At 35.9% G+C, this 21,946-nt stretch overlaps 1 protein-coding gene across 4 annotated transcripts in view; it reads left to right on the top strand.

Moving 5' to 3' along the window:
- Nucleotides 1–21,946, top strand: part of GSK3B (glycogen synthase kinase 3 beta) — a 205,978-nt gene that overhangs the window by 168,110 nt on the left and 15,922 nt on the right. For 3 of the 4 annotated variants that reach the window (XM_046659773.1, XM_046659774.1, XM_046659777.1), the window contains exons 9-11: nt 4,905–4,943; nt 7,598–7,784; nt 21,215–21,313. In XM_046659773.1, the coding sequence (XP_046515729.1) occupies nt 4,905–4,943; nt 7,598–7,784; nt 21,215–21,313 (325 nt within the window). The remainder of the gene's footprint in view (nt 1–4,904; nt 4,944–7,597; nt 7,785–21,214; nt 21,314–21,946) is intronic. The other variant, XM_046659775.1, reaches the window with a different exon arrangement.

Raw genomic sequence — 21,946 nt, 5'->3', positions numbered from 1 at the left:
CTGCAGTCACTCGGTTCCTAATCATTTATACCTTTCCTTTCCAGAAAAGCAAGAGATTTAGTTCTTGTCCTTCTCCTGGCCTTCCCTGAGGCATCTCATCAGTTGAACTCAGTCTCTTTCCCAGGTTCTCCACCTCCTCCACCCAGTTGGGCAAAGAATTTAAAAGCCTAGTGTGTAGTTAGGGTAGATTATGGATTTCTAATAAGGTTATGTTGTAATAGACATATGAGTTTTTTTCCCCATTTTGAGTAACTGATTCTGCTAAACTTTTGTTTAAAGTTCCTTAAGACAAGTATTCCCCCTTTATCCTGGTAGTAAATAATCGTAGGAGGTCAGTTACTTAACACAGATGTTTGTGTATTCTTTCAGAGTAATGAAATTCATAAGTGATATGTCTGGTCAGCAGAAGGATTAGAATCCCAAAGGCCCTGATCTCTTTCGTTGGATTAGGGCTGTTTAATATGTTAGCTACATAGGTGAATGTTGTCTTGCTTAGAGCTGGCTTCAAAGGGGCCGTGCAGTCATGCTGAATTTTTTGATCTAACAAAATGTTCTCCGGACTGTTCTTAGAGAAGCCACATTGTTTCTACCTCTTGCCAGTGTCTTTTTTTCACTTAGAATGTTTTTCTTCTCTACTTACCAAGTCTTAACCTTTTCTGGAGACCTCAGATCTCACTTCTCCCATGAAATATTTTCTAATTAATATTTTCTAATTATCCCAGCTCTCCGTGATTATTCCCACCTCATAACTCCTGTAGTATCTACCAGGTCATGCCATATGTATTACAGCAGTTCCTAATTTCTCTTGTGTAATGGTAATCGTGAAATGGGTATTAATTACTTCAAAATGTTTCTTGCTCAGTTTTTGGCATGCGTGATAGGTTTATGTAATAGTTAAGTATCTGTAGGATATGTGGGACCATAGATCATTGGTTAAGTATTCCAGAAAGCATTCTCCACAAAAATCAGTCCTTACATACCTGATTTCTTAGAACACTGTCCACATTCTTCAAAATAAATGAATACTAGTATTTCCAGAAAATTGAATTCTGAGATCGTTTCAGCTATCAAAGGAATCAAACTAGACTGAACAAGTTATTTTTATTATTCTCTTTACTTAAAGCTAAAGAAAAATACCCCTCTATACTTGTTTTTTTAAGACTTTCTTCATAATCTTACATTTTTTTCTGAGCCTTTCACTACAAGATTTTCACTTGATAAACTTACCTGTTCTAACTATAGTTTAACACATTACCAAAAATGCCTTCAGTGGGGCCTAGAGAGCACAAAAACAAAGATTGCTGTCAAACTTCTTTTTATGCAAGTCCACTCAATTTACGTTTTCTGGTCTCTCTGCTTTACTCATTTTACTCACGTGTGTTCCAGAAAGCATAAAACCCTGCTGGAAATTTCTCTTGGTTCCTAAAATTGCCAGTTGTCTGTTTTGTTATTTTGCTTAGGTGAATCAGTTTCTATATTATTACTAAACCCTCTCTGCCCTGAGCATTATACTAATCCGTTATCACTTGTCTCATAAATACACTATGTTCTCTGCTGAATTTTCTACATTTTTTCTGAATTTCTCTATATCTTTGTTGGTGCTAGAATAATCACTTCTTTTCTAACATCTTTCTTGTTGTGTGAGTAGACTTCCTCACTTTTCTGTTTATACTGGCTATACTCCCATTTCTTTGCTGGAAACTATGCACCTTGAAATCCACCTACTAGGTTGGCTAATCCATATGTGAGAGTAATAATATAAAAAAGAATACTACAACATAAGATTCAAGATCGCTTGTGGGCAGTAGAGGATAGGCTTGGGAGTGGATTGAAAAAGAAGGCAAAAATCTATTTTAAATTTATCGTATGTTCTTTAAAACCCATATCTCCTATGTAACTGGTGCTGTGCTGAATGCCATAAAGGATGCAAAAGAAATAAAATATATAGTCCTTGTCCTTGAAAAGCTTACAGGTGATGTAACTGCCTCAGCTGAAGCAAGTATTGAATAATATAAGATAAAATGTAACCATATACTTGATGGTGTGCTATACGTGTTCAAAGGTGTTTCACAGGCTCTTAAGTATTATGAGACAGATCTCCAGTGAGAGTGGTGGAGGGAAAAAGGAAGCCTCCTTAAAGGTTGATAGAAGGGGGAGGAGGGACTGTTGAAGGAGGATTTGGATTTGCTTAAGTGTGGATGAAGTTAGGGATTGTTGTAGCCTAGGGGACTGACTGTCCCTTAAGATGAGGAGGTGTGGATGAAAAGGAAATATTCCAGTATTCGTAAGAAGGTCATCCTTTCTACAGTACTTATTTTATGAACAACGAGAGATTAAATTGGATAAGTGGACATTTGGTAAATCGCACTTTTGTGTAGCCTATAGTACTATTTTATCCATGAATGATGTTAGAGCGAAAAATTATATTGTGTAGTTAAATGCTGATATCAACACATTTATTTCTTATATATAGCAGAGCTCAGGAAAACTCAATAAGCCTTTTAATTAGTAGCTGAAATTTATTGAATCCTAGCTCTGTCTTGGCTAAGGAAGGGATGTTTGTGTTTCTTAGGAATTATGTACTACATATGAGCACTTAAGTAGACTTAGATCTTTTCTTAGTTAATTAACTTGGCTAATTAACATAATTAACTAGTGAACAAATCCATAGCACTGTCTCACTTTTAATCTTGTATTTAGGTTTACAAATTTCAAATAATTTTAGGTGATTAATAGATTACTTGAGAGCCAATCTTGGGGTTGCTCTTTAGGTGTGTTCATGGTTTATCAGTTTTTCACATTGAGTGCTTGTCTGTTTTGTGCATAACCAAAGAACAGTGTCTGTGTTGTACATTTATCACAATGAAAACTAGGGAGGAGTAGCTGTTCAGAACAGGCACAGCACTTGTTCTGTGTTCTCCGTAGATTAATTATCATTGCCCATAGGCATTTTTACATTGCTCTGGTTGGCTGTTTAATACAGTAGAATTATTGAAAGCTGATGCTATGAGAATCGACCATAGGCCTTGGTATGGTATATATGAATGGTTATTTTAAAGGGCTTAAGATTCAGTCATACGACAGTTAGCTCCAGGTTGAAATTTGATATTTGATAGCAAAAGTCTATTCTAGGACATGTAAGGGGAAAATTATGTCTCTCATTTTTGAGTTATCCAAATGCAAATTTATTTTGAATAATTCTTCATTTAAGGATTCATTTGCATTTGTTCAATACCACTGAGACTTTCATTTTGAAAAAAATGAATTTTTTCTGTTAGTTTCTTCTATGGACTGGTATTTGTGATGAGAGTTTATTTGTCTCAATTTAAGAAAATGAGTTGCTGCACAGGTGAGGTAGTATTTGAATCACTTAAAAGTTCATGTCAGTGTTTTGGTTCTTTTCAATTTTTTCTTTCTCTTTTCTTTCTTTCGTTTATTTTTTGCTTTGTTTTGTTTTATTTACTTTTGTTTTTAGTTTTTATAAGGGGGCGTTTTGGGCTCTTCATGGCCTTGCTGACCTACTTGGCTGGCCATATTTAGTCTGCGCACTAATTGTTAGTTGGCCCACTTGAGTCTTACTTTGTGCTCTCAGTTTTTTTAGTCTGGTTTTCTATTTTTGTCCACCTGGTTGTGTTTTATTTAGTTCATGAGAGATTTTTATTCTAATGGGCCGGAGTTTAATCCGTGTACTAAATTTTAGTCTGCAGACTAAAAGTAATCCGCGGATTATTTATTTTTGCAAAATATTTAATTCCCCCACTGGAAACTATCCTAAAAGAATGCTAAATTCTCTTAGAATAGCCGAGGGAATTCACAGCTACAGGTGAGTTCTGCCGTTTTTTGTTCTCAATACCTAGACATAATAGACCCTACATACCTCCCTTGCATATTTGGCTCCGTTGTGCCTAGGTGTTGGTGTACATTACTATGCATGTCACCTATAACTGTGACTGTCCCTTAGTTGTATTGTTTATTGTATATATTTTTGTTTAGCTTTTGGTGGGTGAATTGGGCATATTTGCAGATGGAACTGTGTTGAATTTGTAGTGCTCAAAGATGTAGGATTTTTTCAATGAGTTTTTCCAAAAAAGGAAAGAATGTTCTATATTTATTTTTTCTAAGTAATGGGTGCAAGGGTATGAGGGGGCAAAGCCCACTGTAGAAAAAGTAAGTTTATACCCTCACTCCTGAGGTGATATGTCAATTTCCTGAAGAGTCCTAAGATAATGAGAACATCAGCAAATATCTTTTAGCAGGGAAGTCAATCCAAAATGGAGAATAATCCGCGGTGGCCTGATCCTTCTTAGCTCACACAAATTGAAAATATCTGGCTTGAAATCTATAGTAATATTAATTAAATATATTTATTACTTTCCTCTCATCACTAATAATTTAGCAAAAAAAATGTTTATACTGTGTAACTGGAATGCATTAATAGAGAAAAATTAGTATAATGGGTACTCATATCTTAAAAGCAGGCTCATCTGCCCCCTCCCAGCCGTGTCAATGGATGGTGAATCCGGGTCTTAGAAGACCAAACACTTTACTTTGGGAACTTTACTTATAGATTTCATTTTGATTTTAACTTTTTTTGGTTTTGTATTTTTTTAATAAACGCACTGGCATTGGAACATAATAAACTAAAATAAAAATGTTTCTTTACTGTGCCTCACCATTGCGCAATCAAAAATTTTTTTGCATACACTGTGGTGAAATAATTTTTAAAACTTGGACTTGCTACTGTGGAGACTGATGTTTAAAGTTTATAACTGTATAAACATTTTCTATGTCCCCCCCCACACCATGGATTTCTTATAACATTGGATATATTTTTCCTTGCTGGACTATTCTCTTTTGGATTGACTTCCCCTGTTTGGATTATTTCACTGCATTATCATCTTTAGGATTCGTCAGGAACAGGACATTTCACCTCAGGAGTGCGGGTATGTACTTAATTTTTTTTTCCGAAAATTTCAGGGCAAGTCTATAAAACTAGGGGTAAAACCTTTTTTGAAAGACTGAATAGTTATTCATTCTTGAAATGTAATAGTAAAAATGATGTCGGTCACTATAATTTCTTTTTTCATTCACTGTATGATATAGGTTTGGCTTATGGTATATTTAGATTGTCAGTCTCCTGAGTGATTTATTGACTTCTAGACTGAAGTTTAGGAATTGTGGTGTTTGAAAATACTTTTACAAGAATAAATAATGACCAAGATCCACAGAACCAAAAGTTCTGTGTTAGGCAATTTAAATGAGTAGGCAATGAAATGGCAGCAGAAACTTCTTTATTAAAAGCCAAATTTCAGTAGTTATTGGTTTCCTTTTCTTTAGACACAAGGATATTTCAGAAGAGCTGTTTTCTAGTTTGGCCTGTAATTTTTGGAAGTTGCATGCTACCATACCCTGTATTATGGTCAGAAATCTGAACTTTGGGAGACACTGAGTTTTGACCCCACATAATTTTCCACTTAGCCTTCATCCACAGAGTACTGAACCAAGGCTTTTCTCATCAGGAAACTCTGATAGCGTTTAAAGTAATAATGGATACTTTTCTCAAAGGCAGGTTAAGACTTGATTTTAGCATAGGCTCTTGGAATGAATTCTTTTCTCTATTGTTTTTAACTCTTTGGTTCCATGAGTTAGGATTCCCTGGCAAAATAATCTAATGTGTTTTAGTACCCACATGGATGGTCACTTGTAGCCAGTAAGATACCAAAAAGATGTGGATGACTTTCTTTTTTAAACAATCAGAAATAAGCTTACAATGCTAGTCTATTAGTAACTTTAACACAAAATCCTCATTGATATAACATGAAATTTTTTCATTTAAAATACCCTCACTGTCCAGCTACCCTACATTTGAATGTTAGCAGGAGATAATTATTTCTGCTTTTGGTGGTACTTTTAATTCTGCTTATGTGCTCCCATATTGGTGCAGAAGCACTTTTGATTAGACTGGCTAGCAAAATAAATCCATATGCTGTCAGATAAATGCAGACTTCCCTCAGGGATAAAATATGTCAGTACTGCTTAATATTTTTATGAAAAATTTTCTGATTTTGCCCACTCACTATTTTCTTTTACCTTCTGAGTTTATTATAGACCTGGCAGGGGAGCAGGAGAGGGGAAAATGACCAAGAACAGTAGAAGATCTAAACATTTCAAATAATACAATGGTTTCCTTGACTGAAGCAAGTATGATCCCTCAAAAGAATAAAGATAAAGCAGTTTTTTACCTTACAGAGAGTTTTCTAATGTAGCCAAGTAAATTGACTGAGGCTTTTAATGTTCTAAAATAAATTCCTAAGATCCTACTCAAACCAATTTCTGAATTTCCATGGAAAATATCTTTATTAATAATAAACTTTGTGTAAAAACAAACAAAAAAAAGTTTTCACTGTAGAAAGTACTCTTATAATCTCTTGAAATCTAATAAACTTATGGTAGTAACTAGTTCTCCTACCTTCAGCCTGAGTGAATAGCCAGATGGTACCTGAGCCATTCTCCCTAGGAAACCTTAGTCTTCCAGGCTCCTCCACGCCTTGTCTCAATCTCCATGTCCTTCCCTCACTTGTACCATTGATAGACGTCTGCATATGTCTGCCCACCTCCACCGCTGCCACTACACACCTCCAGTTTGATTCTGTGTTCTTCCTATCAAGGGTTATGTTTCATTTTTCTTTAGTTTCAAAGGCTTTCTGTCCATCTGCTCTGTTTTTCCCCCTTCTGCTTTTATTCTTTAACTGTCTATAATTTAGAACAAAGTATATTTTCATTGCTTTATGTGTTGATTAGGAATTTTAAGACATAGATGGACAGAAAGCTTTCTATCCTTTAAGCAAATGGATTTATTTGCATTTGCTTTAAAATAGCCTTCAGTTGACTCTTTTTGTGAGTTAATGGCTCTGAATGAAAAATACGCTTCTCTCTCCCTGATGAAAACCCTAGAATATTCATTGAATATTCATTCAAATGAGAGTAATCTGACCAGGTTCATGATAACAGCTACTTGAGAAAACATTTGACGTTTTGTCAAATTCTGGGTATTCAAGAATTTCTTCAAATAATGAAAGACTCTGTTTATTGAAGATGTAATACCAAATCCTTAACATTTATAGACCTATAGTAAACAGATGCTGATTCCCAAATTTGAAAAGGGCCATCCATTGTCTACAGTTGTTCTGCTAAAAATACAAAAGAGGCAACTTTTCATCTACTGCCACAGCAGTCAAAAGTTTAAAAATTTTTTTATATTCCTGTAGTTGTGCTTGCCTCCAGAACCCAGCCTTTCTCTGGTGCCTGTCATATTTTGCGTGCATGTTTGATTTACTGCTTTGTTATTAGCATATGTAGATTTTTTTCCATTTCCCCTAGTTTTTTCCTCTGAGCTTTTCTCACATAGTCTTTAATTATCAGTTCACCCCAGTGTGGTGAATCATATGCAGTTAACGCTTTTCATTCTAGAAGGTTCCTTTCACAAATGCAACCGTGTTTTTGTACGTGGTGGGAATTAACTCAGTACTCAGAGGATAATTTGCTAAGATTCTTACAATGGAACATTAATTGTTTTTTCCCTTTCTTTGTACTGCAGGTCTTCCGACCCCGAACTCCACCGGAGGCAATTGCACTGTGTAGCCGTCTGTTGGAGTATACACCAACTGCCCGATTGACACCACTGGAAGCTTGTGCACATTCATTTTTTGATGAATTACGGGACCCAAATGTCAAACTACCAAATGGGCGAGACACACCTGCACTCTTCAACTTCACCACTCAAGGTAATTCCACATGCTTAGTTCTGGGAAAGCTACACATGGTTGTGAAGTGACACTGTTAGTAAAAATCTGTGTAGGACAAAAGTACTAAGTACTTATGCAGGTAGGAAACATCCTTTCTAACCACTTAATAGGCTACTGCTCTTATGGTGTTGAACAAAATAGTGGCAGATAAAATGTTTCAAATAGCCATAACTTCTCTAATTTTTAGCAGATTATTATAATAAATCTTGGCACATGAGAAGTTATAGAGGTTTCACTAATAAGACTAATGTACAGTTTAATCTTCAGGTTTGTATCTGGCACTTAGAATATTAGCATTCCTTGCTTTCCAAGGATTTATATCAAGCTTTTTACACCTGGAAATAAATTGGTGGCTGTATTTGTATAAATTCAGATGTCTTACAAACGGGGAGAACTGGAGTCCTATATCCTTTCTTAGAACTTAGATAAGAGATGTAGATAGAGAAATTCTCATCACCCCAGCAGCTTGGCACCATTGCTCCTGCTGAGAAAATATTGAAAGGAAAACTGAGTTTGTGCATTCATGGCTTCTAAAAGACTTAGAAATAGTCATTATTTCTTCACCACTTCCGTGTTCACTTTTCTTTCTGATTAAGACCCTAAGTGATTCAATCAGTCAGCCACACTGCCTCTGATAATATGATTTTTCTTCTTAAACTGAACATAAGTGTATAATTCCTTATAAGTAAAACAAGCAATAAAGAGTTGATTGATTGACTGATTACTAAGCTTTTCAAGCTAAAAATATAGAAGGGGGATGGAAAGCTTTCTGTGATCAGGAAATAGATGTATTTCCTTTATTCTAAGGTGAATTTTCCCCACATATTTCAACTTTTCTAAAATTGACTATGGAAAAATGCATTACTTTAAGCTGTAGATTTGGAAGATCTAAGTTTCTAGTAAAATAGACTTGGATAATCCCATTGACTATAATCTTAAACTGTCAATGTTATATAACTACTGGCAGTGCTGATGCAGTCTTAAATTACATTCATAAAAGAAAAAATGTTTGGATATCCTAGGACTATTAATTTTATTTAGGGCTGATCAGAAATCATTTGCAATGTTGTTTTAGGCCTGACTATGCCATTTTAAGAAGAATATTAATGAATGGTGGGTAGGTTATACAAAGGAGCAAAACTGAATATAGAACCTGGAAAGTGAAGACTTAAGGGATTCCTAAGAGCTGTCTAAAAATACCTCCAAGATTATCTTCTAAAGAAAGGAGTAGACATATATTATTTCTCCAGATTGCAAAACTGAAAATAGTAGCAGAAAATTAGAGAGCAGTACACATTTGGGCTTACTATAAAGACCTCAGCTTCTGGCACAAATAGAGACCGAGTACAATTATTGATGAATCAGTGAAGTTTTTAATTGTTTAATAGTGGAACAAGTTATTTTCAAAACATTGATCTCTGTATCAGAAAAAAACTGGATGATGTCAAATATTGTAGGTAAGATTACTCCAGTTTGGCAGGAGGTTAGACTGGGAGACTCTTGTTGGCCTCTTTCAGAGCAAAGATTCTGTGATTCCATGTCATGTAAGTTTTTGACCGCTTCAGAAAATAAACTTAATTTTTATTGCTATTGTCTTAATCAAGAGTAATGCATGTAGATTGAGGAAAATGTTTAAAATACAATGGTAGTGTAGATAAAAAAGTCACAATCCCAAAATAATCACTTGTAGCATTTTATGATGTAGCTCTTTTCAATCTTGTTTCTAATGCGTATACTGATAATCCTTGAATGTAAAGTATCCTCTATTTTCCCATTAAGAAGATCCCAGGGGCTGGCCCCATGGCCAAGTGGTTAAGTTTGCACAGTCCGCTTCGGCACCCCAGGGTTTCGCTGGTTTGGATCCTGGGCATTGACTTGGCACCGCTCGTCAAGCCATGCTGAGGCAGCGTCCCACATGCCACAACTAGAAGGACCCACAACTAACATATACAGCTATGTACTGGGGGGCTTTGGGGAGAAAAAGGAAAAATGAAATCTTAAAAAAAAAAAAAAAGAAGATCCCAAAGGGTTTTTTCAGTTAACTTGAATGTATTTAAAATTATATATTTCATAAATTTAATATAATTCAGAAATTTTGCATCTCAAATTTCATAAAATAATTTTGTTTAAACTCTATATGCATCTTTTGCATCTATCTATTTGTAACCAATAGAGCTACTTTTTGAACCATCTATCATAGTTTTTTAGTTACATCACCTAAATTTTTTTATATGAGGCACTTTTTGAATCTATATAAGGCCACCATTGGAAGTTGTACAAATACCCTTTTACACAAGGTGATTAATTTTTTTCTTTTGTACTGTAGGTATATGTTTATTATCTGTACAATATAACTATTTGTTGGATTGCTTTTTAAGTGGTCTCTAAAAGGCTTTTGTATATAGTGACATCTAGCACTGGGAATTATGGAGCCTTAATATCAGAAACTACTAAGTTAATGTTAAATTTCTTTGCCTACCCCCCCCCCTTTTTTTTTTCCTACTACTTCCGTCAGGTGACCTTAAAGTTTCTCAAACCAACATTGACTGAGGGTTTTTTCCTCACACTCTGTGTCTTCTCCAACAAGTACCTTGTTTCTTAAAATACCCGCATCAAGAAATCCCCTTGTTAACTGAGCAACTTGGTAGAAACCCAAATATGACATGATGTTTATGATGGATACATTTTAGAGAGTACTTCTCCTTATGTTCAGACCTATTTGGTACATACTCTTCAGTGTGTGTGAGCAGTGCACCTGTATCTTCAAAATCAAGATACTACTTAAACCTTTTATGTGATCAGATTTAAAAATCTGGGATTCTGTTTCACTGTTCACATGCCCCATTTTTAAAGTAATTATATTTGATTCTTTAGTCACTGGCTAATAATTTTCCATTATTACTAAAGAAAATAAAATTTAAAAACAACTAAATTTGTTATTTTATGAATTTCTAAGCTTTTTTAAAATTTGAGATAAGATTCTCATGAGGGTGAACCATTTTAAAGTAAACAATTCAGTGGCATTTAGTATATTCACAGTGTTGTACAACTACCACCTCTGTCAAGTTCCAAAACATTTTCATTGCTCCTAAGGAAAACTCCATACCCATTAATCAGTTACTCCCCATTAACCCCCTCCTCCAACCCCTGGCAACCGTCAACCTGTTTCCAGGAGTCTCTGGATTTACCAAAACTGGATATTTCATATAAAATGTGACTTTCGTGTCTGGCTTTTTTCACTTAGCATGACATTTTCAAGGTTGATCTGTGTTGTAGCTTGTATTAGTATTTCATTCATTTTTATGGCTGTATCATGTCTTAATCAGTTCAGGCTGCTATAACAAAATATAGACTGAGTGGCTTAAACAACAAGCATTTATCTCTCACAGTTCTGGAGGCTGGGAAGTCCAAGATCAAGGTGCTGGTAGATTCAGTGTCTGGTGAGGGCCTACTCCCTAGTTTGCAGATTACTACCTTCTTGCTGTACCCTCATATGGTAAAGAGAGATCACCTCTCTTATGTCTCTTATTGACCACTAATCCCATTCATAAGGGCTCTACTCTTATGACCTAATTACCTCCCAAAAGCCCTACTTCCAAATACCATTACACTGGGGACTAGGGCTTCAGCATATGAATCTTAGAGGGACACAGACATTCAGTCCATAGCCTATGGATACCACGTTTTGCTTATGCATCCATTGATGGACATTTGGTTTGTTTCTCCCTTTTGATTGCTGTGAATAGTGCTGCCATATGACCATTTGTGTACAAGTATTTGTTTGAATACTTGTTTTCAATTCTTTTGAGTATTGCTGGGTCGTATAGTAATTCTATGTTTAGTTTTTTTGAGGAACTGCCAAACTATTGTCCACAGTGGCTTGCACTTTTACATTGCCACTAACAATGTACAAGGGTTCCAGTTTCTCCACAGCCTCTCCTATAATTATTTTCCTCTTTTTTTTTTTTTCAATAGCCATCCTTAGTGAGTGTGAAGTGATATCTCATTGTAGTCCTAAGCTTATTAGAATATAATGAATCAGGACCTGGTAAAAGCTATTTATGTGTTCTCTAATAAGTTCCCTTCATAATATAGATTAACATGAAAATAAATTGGCTTAGATTTTAGAATATGGTCTTGAAAATAGTGGAAGGACTTGTGAATGGGCAGTTTTCATACTGTTAACAAACAGAATCAACTAACTTTAATGTCCTTAGAAGCCTCCGTAGTTGTTATGATACTTCACTTTGACACGTGTTTTTAAAGAAAAGGCTCAATTTAAAGAAGACTAAATAATCTAGTTCAAACTTTATTCATACGTATCTAATATTTACAAGTTTTTTTAAAAGAATGAAGATTGTTTTATTTTGATATTTTAAATTGTTATATATGTCTTTGAGGATTTGAAGAGTATGTGTATGTTTCAATGTGATGTGTGTAGACACAGTGTGCAGTCTCTGTGATGTGATTCTGTAGATATCAGTGAATAGAATGTACATGAGTCTTTGTATCTATTCAAATGGACCCTGTAAATATATCCTTGAAATTGTTTTTCATAAAACTAAATGTAGTAAGTTGAAAGTGGCATCATTTAAGTTTAAAGGGCCATCATCATGGCTCTCCTTTTTTCAGTGTTAAAATGCCTTCTCTGAAATGCCATTCTGAAACTAGGCTGTGATCACCTAGTAGTATTTTCTCCCTGGCCTTCTACATCACTTGAACAGTGTTTCTATATAAGGACACAGCTGTCCAGGGAGGAGGTGTTATTTGATGTCATTCTATTTGATTCTCTGTATTCTCATTTTGGAGCAGTGTTTCCAAATGGTGATCTTGTTTACTAAAGCAAAGATGTAACTGTTGTGCAGATGCAAATTTAAAGCACATACTAGTTAATAGCAATTAATGGATGATCAGAATAAAACTGAGTAAGGCAAGAGGTTGAAGAAGGAGAACCAGTCCTCTAATTGGTTGTATAGTCAGAGAGAGTCCAGAAATAGGAAACATTGGGGATGGGGCATTAATGAGGTTCTGCTGTAAGCAGAATAAAACCCTCCTCCATTCTCACAACAAATTTTCAGTACTACTTCCCCCGAATGAAATAAAGATAATCCCTGATCTACATGTAGTAGCTACTCAATGAATGTTTGAGTGGGTGACGCATGCCACTTTAAATAAACACAGTATTTATTAATTCATGCAACCAGTATTTATTGGACATTTCTAATGTTCCCTCTGGTTGTTGTTACTGTTGGTTTGGTTTTTTTTGTTGTAGTTTTTTGCTGAGGAAAAATCACCCTGAGCTAACATCTATGCCAGTCTTCCTCTGTTTTGTATGTGAGTCCCCGCCACAGCATAGCAGCCAACAAGCAGTGTAGGTCTGCACCCGGGAATTGAACCCTGGCCACCAAAGTGGAGTGCTCCAAACTTAACCAGTAGGCCATATGGTTGTTTTAATTGGCACGGTAAACCTACCCATAGAACAAAACTCTGAAGATTGAACACTTGAGTAAAATACAGTGTTGTATTAAAGTTTACAACAAATCTAACTGCAGTTTGGCATTTATTACTGTGCCATGAATAATTAGCCAAAATGGTAGTCAGTATTTCTTTCATATAATCAAAACAAGTATTTCTGTGATCAACTAGAGGAAGAAGAGAGATGAAAATATATATGGGACAGAAAACTTTGAGATTCTTCTGACCTCCTGAACCCATAACTCAGGAGACTTTCAGACCTCTCATTTTTCTGGCACTTGAGCTTCAGTGTTCTTGGACCCCCTGCCTGACAGTATTACCTGCATCTAGACATTGGAAACCAGGACAGACTTGACACACACCCTTCTCTCTCTTTCCTCAGGTCATTAGATCTGAAAGGTTGGACATAACTGAATCAGACCTGAGGAAGCAGGTAGAATCAGGAAATCCCAGCAGGGATCGTTATTTTCTGTATTTTCCAATTCCTTGCCTATTCCAAGGCTGAAATATATTGGGAAATAGGTTGTTTTGTGTGTTTAAAGGTGAGTTTCCAACTAACACACATTCCCAGTCCCAATTTTCTGCCCAATTTGTATGAAATTTTACTAAGTGAAATTATTTTAGCAAGCATTGTCCCTCTGAGGGCATAGGATAGGATGGGAGTTGGGCAGGGATGAGTAAAGATTATCAGCTGTTTATATTAGAATGATTTAGTTTGAAGAGTATGCTGCTCTACCACCTAGCTAAGTTATCTGAGAGAATGGTAGCTTTGTTGTGGGGAGTTGAGGAGGAGTGGTGACTTATTGGCTAGGCCAGAAGAAGGGGGAACTGCTTAAATGAGAGTTAAAATAGGATATTTGGGGCAACCAGAGAGCAACATGAAAACCTCAGGCAGACTGTGGATGTTTTGGGGAACTAGGGACAAGCATATGGATGTGAGGAAAGCAGATAGTAAAACAGAAAAGGGGGTTCAGAAAGTAAAGATATAAAGGACAGTAAAATAATCAGTAAGAGAAAACAAAAAGAAATGAGAAAAGGATCAGAGAAAGAGATTTTTAAAAGTGTAGGAATGTGTTCCAGAATAGGAAGTGATGAAAATAGGATTGAGAACAAGTTAGGAATGGGCAACAAAAGCACTAAGAGTTCTGGAAGCCCAGCTCATCAAAGGGTTATACTTCCTTCCTTTGAGAGCAGTAGACTACTTCTTTATAAAATTTATTGTAACTCATTATTTATGATAATTAATTAGGAGGTTCCATGATCTTTGTAGCAATGAATTTTAAGCCAATTTCCCTGTTATAAAAATAGTGATACACATAAATATGGTCAGCCCACCTGTTTATGTGCCTTTATGTCCTGGGCATTTTCTTCTAGTCTACTTTATCTTCAGCCTCAGCTAAAGGGGGCACAGTATTTCAGCCACCTAAGGTGATGAAGTATCTTTTGATATTATTCTCAAATTACTATAAACGCTGAGTTAGAGCTTTTTATTTTTAGACTTCTTGTAATTTACAGTAGCAGAAATAAATTTACATAAGATAGGAACTCTTCATTTATATATAGGATATGAATTAAATCATAAAGTGAAACTTATAAACTACTCTTAATTTGCAGTGCCCCTGAATTTTTTTTTAAGCTAAACTAAACCTTTTACATGGCTATCTCTGTTCTCTGTTGTGTTCTTTTGAGTGAAAATGGCTATAAAAGGTCTTTATAAGACAGTGGACTTGAGGAAATTTGGGTATAAATAAGTGGATTAGTCTCATTAATTAAAGAGATGTGGAGCTGTTCATACTTATCAAAGGAATTGATGTCAGAATTATTCTTTAATATTTTACAAATAATCTAGAAGCGTAAATTTTTTAGGTAAGCAAGCTGTAGTCTTCTGGGTATTGAAATGCTAAACCAATGGAAAAACACTGCAGGGAGAGCTTGAGAAAATTCATGAGTGTGCAAAAAGGGGCAGGAGGTAAGTTTTAGTTTAGGCAACTAGAGTACTAATGACAAATAATGTTGACTGTCTTCAAGATTTTAGGATCTAAATTATCAATTATTTATGAGAATTATTGTCATTTTTCCTGAGATTATTTGATCCCTTCTGCTGCTTTGGCCATACTACTGGGAAGAGTGTGGAATGGTATAGGAACAATCAAAAACTAGTATCTTGGCTTAAAGTTCTGTATGTAGTGTAGACAGATACACTTCCAGGAAGACCAGAACACTAGTATATGATATATAACCAAGACAATAAAGATATGCAGTATTGCATATGGAAGGAGGTAAGTCAGACCTAAAGTCTAATTCCCAGTCTCTGATTTTAGGCTTTGGCCAAGACACTATGTCTGAGTTCCCTTACTTAAAAAAATTGGGTAGTTGGAGTAAAGAATATTCAAGTACACTTCCACCTTCAAAATTCTGATTATAAAAATTAATTGACTCCAGAAAGACAAAGAAAAAATGAGAAATAAATCTAAAAACATAGACCACAATAGGGCAAGGTATGTAAAATCATGGTATAAATGGATACAGAAAAACTCAGACTGATTCCCCCTGAATTCAGAATATTAGCAGCATTATTTTTAAATGCCTCCAAAAATTGTTTTTAGTTGTGTAAAAACTTGATGCTACATTTATTATGCTTCATCAAGAATGGAGTTCTAAGATTTTTAGGTTATTAAAGCTTATTCTTTTTAATCACCAGAACTTTTAAAACACTAACGTTTTGCTAAATAACTTCTAAAATATATCACACTAAACGCATTCAGACATTTCTAAGTGATTGATATAAATTGTGATGCTCCCTCTTGGGCAGTTCCAAGGCAAAGTAGTCTTGGATTTGTGCAGATATCATGTATTCCTCACTCATGTATTCCTCACTCATGTATTCCTCACATGAAATATCACCAGTATCACCAAGTAGCAGGAGTAAGCCTTATAATTATTTACTATTTGTCTGATCTTCTAATTAGTGTTTGTTTCATTGTTTAGTAGTATTTGTTTAATTTCCTGAATGAGTATGGAATATATAGTCAGAGTTAGAAACTTGATCAAGGATTTCCTGGGCATTTTGAAATCGTTAGGAGATAACCCCATTGTTATGATGGGTTTACTTGTTTATCTAAAAAAAATCCAAATAAGCAACATTAGAATTCAGTAATGTCTGAGATTGAGGTTTCACCATCCTAGTATTTGAATTACTGCTCGAAAAACTACACAAATGGGGGCCGGCCCAGTGGCGTAGTGGTTAAGTTCACGCACTCCACTTCAGCAGCCCAGGGTTCACAGGTTCAGATCCCGGATGTGGACCCAGCACCACTCGTCAAGCCATGCTGTGTTGGCATCCCACATAAAACAGAAGAAGATTGGCACAGATGTTAGCTCAGCAACAATCTTCCTCAAGCAAAAAGAGGAAGATTGGCAGCAGATATTAGCTCAGGGCCAATCTTCCTCACACACACACACACACACACACGCAAAACTACACAAATGTAATGGACATGCTGTTGTTAGATCGTTTAAACCTTTTTGTGAATGAAGGGGAAATAGCAGTTTAACTATATAGACAAACACTGGCAATTTCCGTATATGCGTAAGAGGCTTGATGCACACATGAAAACCTCAGACAACTTGCGGAAGAAAAAGAAAGTCTGCCTCTTGGTGATTCCATTCTGGGGATCTGCAGGTTGAACGCCTTCAAATCTAACAAAGGAAGCAGATTCCCTTCTACCTGATGACTGGTATTTTGTTATATCACTGTAAGAGTAGATCAAGTCAACAAAGGAGTTGATTTCTTCTCTCTGGTTAACACGTGTTTGCTGTTCTAAAATTTATCCTCAACTTTCACACTACACAGTTTAAACAAACATGTATACCCTATTCCCCACTCCCTTCTCACCTGCTCCTTATCTTTAATTTTGAGAATCTTATATTTGGAAGAATAGAAACTTCAGATTAAGGGAAACTTTAGGTTTTGTCAACTAGATTTAGGTTTCATTTTGTTTTAATGTTTAAAAAGATTGCTTTATTAGGCGGTTAGGTATGGTTGAGTTTGTGTTTTTTCGGGAATTTTTCTTTTCTATATAGTTTGCAGTATAAGCAACAGTGCAGCAAATTTTAGTTAAATGAATTTGGTTAACCTTTGGTTGATATCTATCTTGATTGGGTTTATTGGTCTTTTTAAATTCATTTTGCTTTTCTTTAAATTGTACATTAAAATGTTTGGTTGTGGAGCACATTATGATTGATACGCCATCAAAATATTCTTAAAATTTTTTAATGAACTACTATGTGATTTGTTTTTGATGAATAGTTTCATGGCATCTGCAATTGGTTGAAGAAATCCTTATCATGCATTAACTTTTCTAAAATTCTGGAACCTGTTGCCATGTTGTTTTGAGCCATGTCTCTGAGGTAACAGTCTGTCTCTTATCCTTCCTACCTCTTACTTCTCCAAAGCTAGCCCTACTTCAGTATTATGGACCTTCTTCTTCCCTTGATTATCATCCTGCTCGCAAGCCTACCACACATACTTAGTAAATAAATATTAGCTTATGTTTCATTTTCAATCTCTTCTACACACCTTGTTCTCTGCCTTCAAGAATACATGCACTCTCCCTAATCCTGAAAAGTTCTATTGCTTTGCTGTTTCTATCCTCCAAAATGCCATCCTTTTTTGCATTCTTTCACTGCAGTTTAAGTCCACACTCATTGCCTCAGTTTCCTTACTAACTTCTTGCCATGGATAGACAGGGAGATTGGGAGTAGGTAATAATTGTTGTGAGTGAAAAACAATTACAACCATCTTGGACTAGTTGTGACAGCCTCCATGGAAGTACCCATAGTCTGTCCCCACAGAAGGGGGACAGACTCTACAAACCTGTCCACAAAAGGGACAGATTTGTAGTGTAGAGAACAGGACTATACAGCAAGAGTCTAAGGAGGCTTCCTCATTCACATGGGCAAAAGCCATGACAGTTAACCAGCTCTCTGAAGTAGGGAAGAGGTAGTAGTTAGACAGCTGTGGACCCTAAGGAATGCCTGTAGTTAAGAAGGACATTGGGCTGTAGGAGTTGGAGGGACCTAGGACTGTAAGTGGGTGTCCAGTTTAGAATCCCTTGACTTTTAGGATGTTTGACTTTTAAAAGTTCACAAAAGTCTCCCTCCTTCCTTTTCCCTGCAAAGGCCACTCACTGGTGACTCTAGGTTAAGAACCTAGTCTATTGATTGATTGATTGATTGATTGATTGATTGGCACCTGAGCTAACAACTGGTGCCAGTCATCTTCTTCTTTTTTTTCTTCTTCTCTCCAAAGCCCGCCCAGTACATAGTTGTATATTTTAGTTGTGAGTGCCTCTGGTTGTGCTATGTGGGATGCCGCCTCAGCATGGCCTGATGAATAGGGCCATGTCCAAGCCCAGGATCCGAACCAGTGAAACCCCGGGCCGCCAAGGCAGAGCACGCAAACTTAACCACTCGGCCATGGGGCTGGCCCCCAGAATCTATTCTTTTTAATTGTTTTGTGGACTTTACTTACTCTCCACTGTGTCTTTGGATGTGGCAAAGCCTCCAGGATCCCAGAGCTTCTCCTCTTTGTCTCCTTATTTTGTTCACTTTCCACTTCTATTCCTCCATTAGTTACCTTCTCCCCCTATGCAAGGCCAAAATCACTGTCTACTACGTAGGTAAACACACACACACATATCCTTACCCAGAGTAAGACACACACCCACTGTGGCCCCTCAACTGGGCGTGCAGATACACAGAAAGTAGGTGATCTGGTAAAAGAGAGTAAATGAATGGGAGGAAATGGGCGCATGGGCCACAAATAAAGTGATACAGAGTACTGATATTCAGTTTATTTTAAAGATTAGTAGCTTTGTCAAAATGTCTTACATCAAAATCTCTGGTTCTTTTCCTTTTTTAGATTTTCTTTTACCCTATCCTGAATAGACTGAATGCCTTTTTGCCAGCTTGTTTAATTATCTTTCCATTTTCTATTTATGTTGATCAGACAAAGACAGTTAGCTTTTTCTCCTTCTGTCCTGAGACCTAACTCACTGTTTTATGCTCAGTATTGTTAGATGGATGGGGCTGTGAGTGGGTAGATAAATGGATGGATTTTTAAAAAGCCTTTCTGTTTTAGCAGATTTTAATCTTAATTGAGTTGGTAAATTTGACTTTCTTTTAGGTTAATGAAGAATAACTACCACATCTTATATTAATTTTTATTCTAGAACTATAAAATCATCAACTATGGCAATTGGGATTCTCTTGCTTTCCTGGGTGTAAGACTGTAGGTTAAAATTGGACTGATGACCTAAAATAAAACAGAATCTTCCTGTTCCTCAGGGAGAAGAAAAACAGCTACTAAAGCTGGTTATGGGAAAACAATATCTCTTTGAACCTGATCTTAGGGCTGTGGTTTTCCAACTGTTGGATGAGCTGACCTAAGTCTTCTCATTTAAAGGGAAAAGATAATGAATAGTTTTCTCTCAATTTTAAGCTTTTCCTCCCATTCATTTTTCATAAATCGTGGCATTAGCTTGTTTCTTTCTACCACAATCTGGTGTCATTTAGTGTACAATTTAGTACAACATTTAGATATTAAGGTACAGAGTTGAATAAATCAATATTAATAGGGATTTTGCACCAGAACATTTTTAAACTACTACATTAAAACACTGTTTTCCTTGCTAGGACTGGAGGGAGGACGAATGGGGCGTAACTGCTTAAAGGTTTCCTTTTAGGGTGATGAAAATGTTTTGAAACTAGATAGAGGTGATATACAACATTGTGAATATACTAGATGCCACTAGATTGTACACTTTAAAATGTTTAATTTTATGTTATGTGAATTTTCTTTAATTTTTTAAAAAACCAGTCATTTCTAACTTTTTTTAATTCCATGCCGTATCTGTGCATTGTCAAAATGTATACTGTAGCTTAGAGGATAAGGTCTTACTGTAGCTAGTGTGGTCATATAATTATTCCTTCAAATTGCAACAGTTATTAGAGTGAAAATGAACTCTCACTGGTTAATGTGCATGTCCGGGCTTCTATATGTACAATCTTACTGAGTTAGTTAAAAAGGAAAATCTAATTGAACAAAGACATTCTTATTTTTTATAAAAGCAGCGAGACTTTAAACAGGTGTTTGTTCAGTCCTGTTTCCACTAGTATTTGGATAGATTTTGTCTGCCATTGGCTCATGAGCAATTGGGTAGGTTGGTCTGTGCATACATACACATAGAGAGGCACACAGACTACAGTCATATTTTCTTTTCTATGACACCATCACCCTCAATTCATGTAATCAAATATTGTCAGAGTAGTATGGGAAAACCTAGTGGATTTACATTAATGAAAGATGGAAATAAGGGCCAGCCCGGTGGCGCAGCAGTTAAGTTCACACATTCTGCTTTGGTGGCCCAGGATTCGCTGGTTTGGATCCCAGGGTGCGGATCTATACACTGCTTAGCAAACCATGCTGTGGCAGATGTCTCATATATAAAGTGGAGGAAGATAAGCACAGATGTTAGCTCAGGACCAATCTTCCTCAGCAAAAAGAGGAGGATTGGCGGCAGATGTTAGCTCAAGGCTAATCGTCCTCAAAAAAAAGAAAGATGGAAATGTATCTCATTAGTATGCTTATTCTCAAACTTTGGCCAACGCTTTTCCCCAAGATATCCTTAGTTCTCAGACGTATTCTAATTTTAGCAGATAGTGCCTTATATGTATCACATTTCTGTGGGCTTTCTCTGTGAGTTGATTACTAGCTCATGGATTTAGTTTCAGATATGGATTTAACATGTCTTTTTTTTTGCTGTTAAACCAGTGTTTTAATGGAGTATCTTATGTTTATTATTACCAATAAAGTAGTTTCACATACAAAGTTAAAAGTGGGCTCTAATATATTTGTCTTACCTTTCCTCTAGAACTGTCAAGTAATCCACCTCTAGCCACCATCCTTATTCCTCCTCATGCTCGGATTCAAGCAACTGCTTCAACCCCTACAAATGCCACAGCAGCCTCAGGTGAGAACACGGAAGTCTATTCTATAAAAACATAATTCTGTTTTTTAAAAAAGACATGATTACCTCCATTTTGTTTCATTTGATGCATGTGAACATTTAATACCTTCCAAGTATCAAAGCATAGCACAGCCAAATGAATAAATGTGAATAAAAAGTTGCTTTATTTCCAAAAAGCACAAAACAAAAGGACCCCATAAATACTTTATATGTAAGGTGTATCTCATTATAGTGTTAAATTATCTCACCTTAGTTGTCATACTTTCCATATAATTTCTTGATTAACATGTCAAATGAAATGTTTATAGCAGAAAGCAGTCTGTACAAATGTAAGGTTACTGAAGATAATTCACTTCAGTTCCATCATCCTGAATGTGAATTATATTAGTACACTGGAAAGGCAAATTTTCAAAAAGTATAAAGTATAGATTGGTATAATTTAATCATTTCAAAGGGCTAAAACTACTATGCAAATACATTTAACTAAGATTTAGATCAGAATGTGACTAGATCTTGTCTATCAAAAAAAAAAATAAGATGTCCACATGGTCTCCCGGCTTAGAGCTCAGGTGTACTGGCTGATTTTTATGTTACTTTGATACAGGTTACAGCATTACCAAAAAATATTTCATTGCT

This window comes from Equus quagga, chromosome 4 (genome assembly GCF_021613505.1).
Source record: "Equus quagga isolate Etosha38 chromosome 4, UCLA_HA_Equagga_1.0, whole genome shotgun sequence".
Lineage (NCBI taxonomy): Eukaryota > Metazoa > Chordata > Mammalia > Perissodactyla > Equidae > Equus > Equus quagga.
This window is presented reverse-complemented; position numbering and strand designations above follow the sequence as displayed.